Source organism: Lissotriton vulgaris, chromosome 1_1 (assembly GCF_964263255.1).
Source record: "Lissotriton vulgaris chromosome 1_1, aLisVul1.2, whole genome shotgun sequence".
NCBI classification, from domain to species: domain Eukaryota; kingdom Metazoa; phylum Chordata; class Amphibia; order Caudata; family Salamandridae; genus Lissotriton; species Lissotriton vulgaris.
In genome coordinates, this window is record NC_141685.1 from 540,917,259 (window position 1) to 540,929,550 (window position 12,292).

A 12,292-nucleotide genomic window follows, 5' to 3' on the forward strand; every position below is an offset into this window, starting at 1 on the left:
GGATATTTCTGTGTGTACAGAGAGATCCTGGAATGGCTCCAAATATAATATTTATACAATAGACTTGACTAATGAAAAGCAAAGACAACTCGCAGTTGCCGAAGCTGCACAGGTAATTAGTTGAAAGATTTAAGGCTGCCTCCACCGCTCAGTCCCTAAGTACAATTTAAGTTCACATACAACCATTATTTTGCTATGGAAGAATTTTTTTGCTGTGGGAATTTTAAGAATATATCGAAGATAAGCATGATGTGAATGTACAAACAGGGTAAAGAAAAACTTTCCTTTCTGAATGGTGTTTCTTTACACAGAAATGATAGGCTAGATTTGCTTTCAACAGGAGGGAAGGGAGAGAATGTGCCTGAGCTAACAAAGCAGAATGAGGTTGGGCCACCTTCATGAAACTCTGCCTTAACAGCTGTATAAACAGTAATAGTATGCACCACCTGCCAGGTATAAACCCATCAGATCTGTGGAGGTGTTTCTTAAAGCCATTGTGGCAGCTCTGCCTTTGGCAGAATGAGCTATGGGTTTTGCTGAAATATGAGCAATAACATTCCAACAGTTAATAAATGAATGTAAAGGATATTTATTTGGTGGTAACTGTTTCCTACTTCCTTCACATTTTCTCTATTACCACGCCACATCCTTATATCCTCACCTACAGTGTCTTGTCAATCTTCATACAATTAATGGTATCATTCCCAGCACCATATTAAAATAAAGGTTCAGTATTCAAACTTAGGATGAATATTGCAAATTCACAATGCGGTAAAGGATATGAGGGGATGGTGTTGAACTACTGGTCATTAACAAATTAAGAACCGACTGGCAAGGTAGTTCATGAGGTGTTTGTCACTATGTAAAGCGCACAATGAGGTGACAGAGTCCTTTAGACACAAAAATCACTATTCCATCAGTTGCATACAGTAAAAATAATGGCAGTCTTAAATCTTTAGCAGTCTGTGTAATAGAGGAGCATTTACTCTAATTCAGTGTGTGAGGCGATTGCCGAGCTCGCACTGCAGAGAGTTAAGATATTCTGGAAAATGTACTATCTAATTTGATTAGGGAAACGTTCAGGAAGAAACCCAGTGCTAAGAACCACTACTTCTCTACCATTAGAAGTTCTTCAACACAGAAGACTTAAGTTGTTAATTATGTATGGGTTCAAAAGGAGTGTAGATCCATTTTGTAAACAAAACATTAAGCTCCATGGAGGACCTTTCCCGCTCAATAGGAGAAGTATTAGGTGAAGATCTGTTGAACATCCTTTGATAACAGTTAAAACGGAAAAGTGAGCAGGGTTTCTTCAACTAGCAATAACGGGAGAATTTTTCACAGAGACCAATACACAGCCTTTGCTGGATGAAGCAGATATGGCAAAACTGAAGCTTTGTGACATTGTATGGAATCGTGTACGACACCGAAGCAAAAACCCTTGTATTTGCAAGTGTAGAACCTTCTTGTGATTAATATTTTCGCTTTCTTCAGGATCAGTTGCAGTCTGGAAACTTAAGTGTCATAATGGAGAACTTCAAAATGCCAAACACCACTGTCAGATAGCTTTGCAATGTTTTGCACTGCAGTGACTGCATACCAACATTTATTGTGGTTCTTCTGAGATGGAGGTGCAGGTAGCCCAAAATATACCCTAGTTTTCGACATCTTGAACTTCTGCATTATTCTTAGCATGACTAGAATGGGAGGAATATGTTTTTGAGACTAAACATAGACTAAATGCTGACTAATGTACCATATACTGCTCTGCAATTAAGAAATAGGCACTGCTGGTTTTCGAGGTAAAGGGCAAGCTTTGGGCTCCTCTTCTTTCTTCAACACCAGCAGTAAATCCAGCAGAGGACTTCAAAAGCAATTGGGTTTTCAGAGGACTGGCTGTCCATTCTAGATTGTAGGATCCGATCTTCTCTTTCCTTCAATTTTAAATAACACACTCTTACACTGTATTCAGAGGTGGAAAAGATTATCGTCTGTCTTAGAGCTGAAAGGGGAGGTGGATAAAGATGTGCAGTCAATTCCAGAAACACAATGAGGTTTTTTAAAGGAATCAAAAAATAAAGATGAAAAGCTGCAGTTACACCCCCCCCCCCCCACCCCCCCCCCCCCCAGTAGAAAAGGAACGCTTCACAGAAAAAAATATAAAGTACCTGAGTGGTTAGATGGAATTTCAGAAATGTAAGGCTGAGAGCCAGTGCAGGGCAGTGGACTGTGTTCTAGCCATATCACCACATTTCTTAATGCAGCCTCGGCATAGGTGTTCTCATTAAAAGAAAAATTATTACTTGCTTTTACTTTTTCAAATGTTTTAGTGATATTTAAAATGTTACTTGCACATAGGGTTTGTGGTAAAATCCTTGTGGCTATTAAATTATTGATGGTGAAGATCCCATGATGGAGAACTGTAATTTGAGAGAAATGTAACGCCCCACGTATTTATCTGACATGGGACACATTTTCCGTTAATACACAAAGATATACAACAAAATAAGTATAATCAAGTATTGCAGTTATGAGGCAATCTGAAATTTACAAAGCTCTAAATAATTAGAAGTACTCTTTTACTTGTCACAATTCGTGTGAAACAAAATAGGTACCCAGAAGGGTGTCAAAAAAACCTCCATTACTAAAATAAACATTTTTCCATTTATTCTTTGGGCAACATCATATAATAAAATCAGCAGGAGACAACAATAGATCTAAAACGTAGAAAGAATTACAAAAAATATCAATTGAAACCCTTGATTTCTTTAGATACCTGCAGAGGTAACTGGTAATAATAGCAATATTTAATCGATGAGAAAGACGTGGTGACCCATGTACAATCAAATAAACCAGTCACACTACAACTTACAAATCTGACAATCATTGTGAGAAATCAAGATGCAGATTCAGCAGTATGCTGCATTCTTTAATTTACAGGAGAAATGTACGACCAGTTTTATAAACATTATTAAAATCTGCCTAAAAATATGAGGTAAATTAGGAATAACCAGTTGACTAATACACTGTTCAACAGAGTCCATTATGTGCCATAAGTGTTGGAACAGTCTGCATAGACTATTTACTGGTAATCTGAAGCACGTATAAATTACTCACAGACCTTCCAAACATTATAGAACATATTTTATGTCGAACAGTGAAGTTGTAACATGGTTTACACAATGCTTGGCTAAAAGCAAGCACTAGCACCACATGGTTAATAATGCTTGGATTGAAGCAAGTAGTAGCACCTCAAACTGCCTGAGAATCGATGCTGCTGTGTAAATACTGCAACTATACCTGAAAGAAAAAGGAGTCCTGAAGAGCTGCCATTTCCCATAATTGTTCCACCATTAAAAATTGCATAGGTCACATACTCCTATATATAAAAATATATATGTAAAGAATATATTAAAAAGACACAAACTGATGCCATTTACAAGCACAATAGTTTCTTTTTACACTTCTTGCACAAAACCTTGTGTTGCTTACAGTTCTCTATATGCATTTATGTACATTGCACTTTTGGGGGGAAAAATCTGTTAACAACTAAGCATTTGGATCTTTAAAAATTAAAAATGCATTTTAAAGACACTACAACTGACCAATCTGCATTCCTCAGAAAATCAATGCCTCAAAATAAACTGAGTAGTCTGAGTGAAAACAAATCTTTTGTAAGACGATTGTGTCATTATGATACAGTTAGTGATTTCAAAAATCAACCTTTGACGGATTTGTCTTAACAATGACAGCAATATACTGTACGGTGTTATCATAGGTGAAGTCGACGAACTGTCAAAAAAGACTGGAGAACACAAGATGACTTATCGCTCAAAGCTGCTGTCAGGAAGCAGTGGCTCCCTCCCATTCCACCAGGTACTGCACTTTCCCATCAACGGTAAGCCGACGAGCCAGGACACGGTATTTTTCACCACAAGCAATTCTTCCTGCGGCACCAAAATAATTAGTAATGGAATGCTTCAGATGATGCATGTGAGCTTCCTGGTCCAGGTTCACAAGAGCATTTGCATCAAACTCATCAATTTGAGAATCTTGCTTCCCATTCCTATCTCTCTCATTTTCGGCATTCTGATCCTGAAATCCATTTTGTGAATAACGACCTCTCCTTCTCCTCAAATGCGGCACGGTTGATGACCAAGTTCTTCCAGTGCGTGTTCTTCTTAGATCCAGTGAATTGCTACACAAAAGAACATACATTTTGTAAATGTAGATACAAATTCAGGAACCTACTCCAGGTCAGATACATTTTTGGGCATGAAAAATTCGTTTTTGACATACACAAAACAGCCATTTTATAACTGGAATCTTCAATTACTCTTATCACCCGACCACTAACTTCATTGAGGGACCAAGAATAACTGACCAAATTGATTAGAAACATTTTGACAGTTTGCCTGCTGAATGCATCCACAATTTGAGTGAAAAAAATATAATCTCTGCATCAACCTGTACAAGACACTCATACTTCACACGATTCAAACATCTGTTCCTACTTTTATATGTAATACAAGTATCTCCACAGTAAAATAAGGGACTTATTACTTGCCTAAACAATAGACCCTGAGCACACCAACAACCCATCTGATACTGTCTAAATCTTTCCCCCTAAAAAAATTGGCCTGCTCAAGGAGCCCTTCAGTTTCTTCTCTGTGGCCCCCACATAGCTTATGTGAGTCTAGAGAGCGAGGAAGGTCACTAGATCAGAAAACAGAAGGAATAATTACCTTCACCAAAGATGATACAATTAGTAACATGCACTCTATACTACTCCTATAATCACTCTGAGTTTAGGATAGCTCTATGATCATAGATTCTAAATGTATTTAGTGGCAAACGGAAAAAGACAAGGGGTGACTACGACAGGAGAAATGTATCCAAAATGCTCATGCAGCACACTTATGAAGATCTCCTTTCCTCAATCTTGCTGTGGAATTCCCACCCTTGGTCAGCATCAGTCCATTAGATCAAATTAAGCACCTGCATATCTAGCATACTTGGCAGGCGAGTGCCGTAAAGTCAGATGCCATCTCTCAACGCCCACATTAGCAAAAGTTCTTGTGATATGAAAAGTCCCAGGAAAAAAGTAACCACCATCTTTTCACAGTAAAGGAAAAACACATGGAACATTTAAAATCTTTTAGCAAGTCCCAGAGCAGTCAAGTGAGCTCATGTTAAACTGTACTTCCAGTAGCATCTCTACTCGCCAAAATCTGAGACTGAAATTTACTATTCCTGTCAGAGGAGTATGTGAGAGCCCGATTGACATCCAGGGTTTCAACGCTTTCTCTATTTTTCGATACAGGGGTCTTAAAAAAAAAACCAAGTAAAGGCACCATCTAATCGAGACTAAACTCTGACCACCTTTGGCATGAATGTTAAGTCCGTTTGCAGCACAACCTTTTAGAGTTCATTATGATGCACAAGCCATCAGAGTAGAATGCTTGAATGTCTCCTTACACTAATGACTAAGGTGACAAATAGCAGGTAGAAAAGTTTAAATAAACTTAAAATGGGAGTCATACATCATCTTGAAAGGTATTGGCACACAATACATCTATTGTATGCCAGACAAGCCGGAAGAGCACAGGCATGCAAGTAGGTATTACAGGAGGCATGCAACCCCTGAGGCCTGGGCAACTACAGGGGGGATGCTCCTCCGCCCCAAGTAGCAGGACTAATATCCCAATTGGGGAACAGCGACGCTACAGTAAAGCGAGCGAGTCAAACTTGCAGTGCATGAAATTTTAGATTGCATGCTTTAAGTACAGATCACTAAATAGGCATTCTATGGCAGGAGGCGATGATTATGCTCTTCTCTCTTCATTTAATAAAATAGCAGCCATATTATACTTAACAATAATAGGAAAATAAAATAAAACTTCACTTCCCAGAACCCCAGGGAACAATGAAGTTTTCAAATATGTAAACGGTGTTGTTCTTCATCTACTTTCCTCTTTCTTCGGAGCAAGCAGCCATATCAATTGAGTATTGGGACTCTTTTCAATTATTATGGATTGTGGATTGTGAGTCTTTGCCTTTTCAGATTTGTTAGAGGTGCTCGCACCTCGTTGAGAATTTAATTTCCCTCATTTGACGGCTTCTAGGTCAGGTGTGCGGTGGTCCGCGAACAGTAATAGGGCACCTGCCTTTCCTTCGTCTTGATTAGGGCACTCCCTGTGTCGCGAAGCGGAGCACACGTCAGTTTCAGACATCGTTGAGAGCAATAAAAAGCTGAGTGCCTCGCTAGCCTGGAGCTTTACCACCCTACGGGGTACGACACTTCAGGAGCAATGACTCCTGCATGAGGCAGTTATTGCCCAGGCTGCCATTCCCAACTGTATTGTGCCCATTTTATTAGCATACGGGCGAGTTGTCTGCCTGGCCCACACCCACTGTTGGGGCCTTACGAGGAATCGGATCCTAGATTCTTGGGACATACCCATACATTTATACATATCCTATTAAGGCCTTCAAGGCCTATTGCCTGCCAATCTGCTACGCCTGCCAAGATCTGGGGCTGGCTATCAGCCTCCTTAATTAAAGACCTCACAAGGGCTGGTGCAGGCTACTGTACGCTAATGGCCCCCCCTCCCAAATAATCTGATTCCCTCTTACCAGGTGGGTGGCTACCATCCCATACGTATACTTACAGACCAGGTATATGACCTCACAGAACCCATGGAGGAGTATGGGGAATAATATAAGGAGGAGGACGTTGAATACTTCTCAGTCACAGAGGAGTTCTGCGACGCAGCAGACGCCTCCATAATTAAGGCGGGCTCAGGCGCAATGGCCCCTCTGGAGAAGAGACTCATGTCAATGTATAACTATAAGAGAAAATAAATAGTGCAAACGCACCAATAAAAGACCGAAGTGGGAATGTTGTCGCAGGCCACATAGGACAGCCACCCAGGGCAAGGAGTACGCCCCTAGAGCACTGCTCCCGTTAAGGAAGAAAAGATGCCCAGTAGAAAAGACAGGCGCTATGAGGATAAGAGACAACCCCTCTGATGGCTGTATTGGGAGCTCGTGCAAGGCAAATACACAACCATTACATTTCGGAGGCACACAACCGAAGTCCCTTTCAGTGATACTAAGTACTAGGACAGATCTCAATAAGGCCTACAGAAGATACTCCCTGCAGGACAGGGAGTATGGCCGCAGTGCATCCGCACAATGCAAGTAAAATACCCACTAGAGAACAAGATCTGCGGTAGAAAATTAGCCTGCAGAAAGAAGCCTGTAAGAATAGGCGAACATGGGTCAAGAAAACAATATACGTCCCAGATTGTGGGATACACATCATGTCATTGACATAAGAAAGAAACTGCAGTGGGCAGGAACACCCTAATGGCTGTGACCCATAGATATAAAGGGGACTTGACAAGAAAGCTAATGGGTACTTGCCCCGGAATGGCACAGACGTAAATAAAAACTGGGACAGCTCCCAGTAGAACACTAGTACCGGAGACCATGGAAGCAAATGGTAGAGTTAACATTTTGCTCCACCTTGACTTACTCAATATTGTTGCAAGGCTGGGTCAGCCAGCACACCGAAAAGACGGACGCCATCAAAAGGCATATCAAAGTGGCTTGAACAGCCTCTGAAAAACCAGAGGCACAAAGCCAGGTGCAGCGATGGCCCGACCCACTGAATCAGTGGAATCCATACCACAGCAAAAAAGCCATTGAGCTGTTTGTTGCCCATCTCAACTTAACTGGTCATGGTCGTCCCGGATGACAACGGCCAAGGAGTCCCAAAACACATGGGTAAAGCGTCCAAAAACGCAAGATATACTGATAGAACGCAGAGTAGAACTGGTGGAGGAAAAATATGCCTGCTAAAATTGCCCAGTCGTTGGAATCTCTGATCAAAGGGACATGTGGAAGAGATTCAGGATCTCAGGAGGAGGAAACACTTATACCACAAAACTGATAGTAGTAGGGTGTCGGAGGAGACAAACAGGATCACTGGGGGCATGATGCTATCTATGCAAAATAGGCTGATGGACAGGGGTCGCTGCATCAGGTTTAGCCCAGGCCCCCAACAAGATGTCATATAGAGTGTTACTATAAGGGAGCACCTGCTCCACCACTGTGTGGCCCAGATGAATGATCTCTATGAAGAGATCAGTAGCCAACTCAACAGATGAAAGAGAGTCCATGGTGGTCGGGGTGGGGGCGAGGGGACAGGGGGTGGGGTATATGCAGGGGACAGCGGGAGGAGGCCAGAGACCGGGGAAGACTAAGCCACTGGCTTCACCCAACGGAGATAGCCAGCTGACCTGCAGGTGAGGCTGGATAGTGTCAGCCATGGGGTAGAGGGACCCAAACTGTTTACCATCATCTCCCATACCATGCTCCTCCGAAGGAAAACCAGGAGGAGGCACTGCAGAGAGCGGAGAGAGGGTATCCTAGTTAGATGGCATTACCGATACTGTGCCCAACTCAGAGCGGTGCTGAAATGGCGATGTAAGAAGAAAGTGGTGTGGCGTCGATCGTAGCCACCAACACCATCATCTTTTTCAGCTGGACAAAGGGGCTAGTTTCCTCTTATGTGAGGGAGAGCCAGATTCGCATTTCAAAGGTGGCAGCCCGTTGAGGCTTGCCGCCCAAGGAAGGCTAATCAGCAGGTCATTCTGTGGAAGGGGTTGTTACACCCTCTTACTAGGCAGGCTTTTGTTCTGGGCTCCTGAGAGCAGAGGCTCTCACCCTAGGAGGTCAGAACAGTGTCTCTGGTGGTAGGCTGGCATAAACCGGTCAGCAAGCACACCAGAGGCTGGTAAGCACTTGGTGCCTTTATCGGTAAATCCATCACTGGAAGCAGTGTGGGTTTATCAATACGAGATACTGGATACCAAACATCCTTATCTTCAGTAAAGCTATCATGTAGCTGGCGATCTCATTTTCACCAGTGTCCAGCATGTTTTAAAAATGGGTTCCCGGTCTACTTGCAGGGGCTGTAATAGGACTGACCAGCACAGGGGCATAACTGCTCATGCAGTTATGCCCTCACATGTAATATTCAGTACTCTGCCTTAGGGCTGTCGGGCCTGCTGTAGGGGTGACGTACAAATATCACATGCAGTGTTAGGGCACATGGCACACAGGGATGAGTGACGTAGTGTTTTCACTTTTTTCTGCAACACAACACACAGCCTGCAATGGCAGTCTTGTATGTACTCGGTTATGTTAATTGGTTTTATAAAGCGCTCTAATGCCCAGCAAAGTCCAGTCTACCGTTCTGCCGCTCCACCAGTTCCACCGATGCAGCAGTGGCCCAGGAAGCGATCTCTCTGCTCCAGAAGGCCAGGTCTGTCCCCCGACCAAGTGAGAAAATGTCAGAACCAACCGGAGCCGCACAGCACCAATAACTGGGGTACTATGCCACTTGCAGCAACCAAAGCCTGCTTGAGTCCAATCTGGACTCTAACCTCTCAAAGAACGAGAAGCTGTAGAGGGACGTCAGCACCTACAGAGACGCACTACGGGAGTGGCCCAGCTGTCCGGTTTTTATTACCACAACCGGCGAGACCGACAACCGTTAGTGCCCTGTCGACCTAACCACTCTGCACCAGAGCGCGGCAGCTCGGGTTTCCAAAAACTGATTGTGCTTCCTAGCGCCCCAGGGCCCTCACGAACCAAGCCATCCTCCCCCAAATACCCCCCCAATTGGGAGGGGGCGGGTATTGTCACCAAGTCCTCCTCTGCAGCCTGTTTCTAGGTGCCCCCCCATTCTCTCCTTTGGTTTAGTGGGCACAGCTACCAACCCGACCAGCACCTCTGCACCCATTCGCTCTAGGGCAGGTGAAGACTAACTGCTGGTGGTTCTTTGACCTTGGCCCCCATTATCTTAAGGCCTGAAGGGGACCCCCTGAAACCTATTGCATAGAACTGTATGCAGTATATGCCTTTTCCCCCCATAGGAAAACATTGCTGCGTAAAGGTGCATTTCAGTGAACTTTTTAATTAACTGTAACAATCAATATCTTGAAAAGTGGTATACATTTTTTCGGAGTAAGGCACAGTACATTTATGACGGATGTGCACATTTGGAATGTGCATCTCAAATTGAACAATTGTATTTAACTGCCCACAACAGGTCAGTGAAATATTAAGAAAAGGCGTTACTCCCTAGTTCAGATTTATGTTATGTTATAAAGAATTTGTAAAGCGCACTTACACCGGTTGGTTTCATAGCGCTGGGTTAATGATTAGCTGCGTCCAGTGGAGATTATTTATAGGCTTGCACAAACAGCCATGCTTTGAGAGTTTTCCTGAAGCTCAATAGGTCAGTGCATGACCGGATCTTCAAGGGGAAGGAATTTCAGGCTTGGAGCCAGAGAAGCGAACCAGCACAATCCCTGACGTTTTAGCTTAAAGGTGTGGGTGGTCAGTAGCAGAATATGAGCTGAGCGAAGGTTGCGTGAGGGAGTGTACCTTAATATCAGATCGTTTATAAATTTGGGTCTACGGCCGTAAAGAGATTTGAAGCTCAAGCAGCCTGTTTTAAAAGCGCCGCGTTGAGGAATGGGAAACCAATGTAATTTCCTTGAGAGGGTAGGCAGATTGCCACCTTGGTTGCCGATGAATCAGTCTGGCCGCTTGGCTCTGAACCATCTGTAGCCTCTTGGTGAGAAAGAGTGGCATGCCCAGGTAGACAGCACAGTGGCTATCACGACCTGTATCAAAGCTCCTTGTGTGAGTAATCGACTGATCTTTCTAATCTTTCGCAGCTGAAAGAAGCAGGTCAAGATCACCGATCCGTCTTGCGTTCTTAGTGAGAGGTCATTATTTAGAGTGACACCAATGGTTTTGGCAGAGGAGGAGGGGGTGGAGGGAGGTCCGAGCTCCGCTTGACAATAGTGTGGGCCCCAGAACTTGTGACTGCCCCGTCAGGACTAGCTCAGTCTTGCCTGGATTAAGCTTCAAACGGTTACGGTCCATCCATGGCGGATGTACAACATGGTAGCCTGAAATTCGGAGACTGATTTTGGTGAGTTGTCGATGGTAAACATCAGTTGTAGGTCATCTGCATAATTAAAAATAGTCACGCTCCTTTCCTTCAAGGACAATCAGAGGAAGAAGGTAAATGTTGAACAAGTGGGGGGATAGTGAGGATCCTTGCGGGACCCCAAAAGTTGTTCTACGCTTAGGTGCTGTAAACTGGGCTGTGCGGACTGCCTGGGAGCGATCTTCTAGGAAGGAGCTGATCCAGCTAAAGGCTGCGCCCTGGATGCCAGCCAGCCTGACACGATTCGCCAGTATATCATGATCGACCGTGTCGAAGGCGGCAGACAGATCTAGTAACACAAGAGCCTGAGGGGAACCTCTGTCAGCTTTATCTCGTAGAGTGTCTAAAACCACTAGTATAACCGTTTCCGTGGAGTGCGTGGGGCGAAATCCAGCTTGATGGGAGTCAAGGTAGTTGGCTTGTTCCATTAAGTTGGACAGGCACCTCGCCACATGAGCCTCCAGCACTTTAGCCAGGTACGGGAGCAGAGAGATGGGACGGTAATTCGACAGACTCAGTGGCTCTGCTCCATGTTTTTTCAGCAGGGGAACCACGATCGCTTCTTTGAAGGCTTTAGGAACGCGACCCTGGAAGAGGAACTCATTCAAAAGTGCAAGGGCTGAGCTCGGGAGGACAGAGAGGGCATCTTTTAAGACATGTGCTGGGCAGCAGTCCGTGGGGGCTCCGGATTTTACTTTGGACAAGAGGTCCTAAAAAGGCCTGGGTACTAATTCCCAGAAAATATTCAAGTGTAGAGTGATTACAGAGCATGGCAGAAGGAATCTCATTAGGGAAATGTTTAGGAATACCGGCTTTAATAATGGAGATCTTTTCTAAGAAATAATTGTTCAAGGAATCGCAAAGTGCTTGAGTTGGAGTAGCCTTGGGTAAGATTCTGTCTAGATTAGACAGTTCATTGACAATTGAGAAGATTTTCTTAGAACTCTTGTTGGAGTTTAGGATTCTGGAGGAGAAGTGAGCAGCTTCGGCCATTAAAATAGAATGGCCTTTTTATATTCTTGCCGTGCTGCCAGGCAGTGGAGTTTCCTTTCTAGAGAATAATTCTGTCTCCACTGGTTTTCCAGTTGGCGAAGGGCCAATTTGTTTTAGTTTTAGTTCATGGGAAAACCATCTCTGAGCATCAGAGCGGCGAGCATTTTTACTTTTTTGAGAGGATCATGCTTATTACTGGCCACTAGTAGCAAGCTGCAATTTTTTGCCTCAAAAATGTTGATTATCTTTATTACATATGTCCCT

General features: G+C 43.7%; 1 protein-coding gene across 2 annotated transcripts in view; it reads right to left on the bottom strand.

The window, feature by feature from the left end:
* Positions 1 to 2,652: 2,652 nt before the first annotated feature.
* The window catches only part of MTF2 (metal response element binding transcription factor 2), a 471,832-nt gene continuing 462,192 nt past the window's right edge, over positions 2,653 to 12,292 (bottom strand). For both annotated transcript variants that reach the window (XM_086953923.1, XM_086953924.1), the window contains one exon: positions 2,653 to 4,198. In XM_086953923.1, coding sequence (XP_086810049.1) covers positions 3,844 to 4,198 — 355 coding nt within the window. In that variant the 3' untranslated portion in view covers positions 2,653 to 3,843. The remainder of the gene's footprint in view (positions 4,199 to 12,292) is intronic.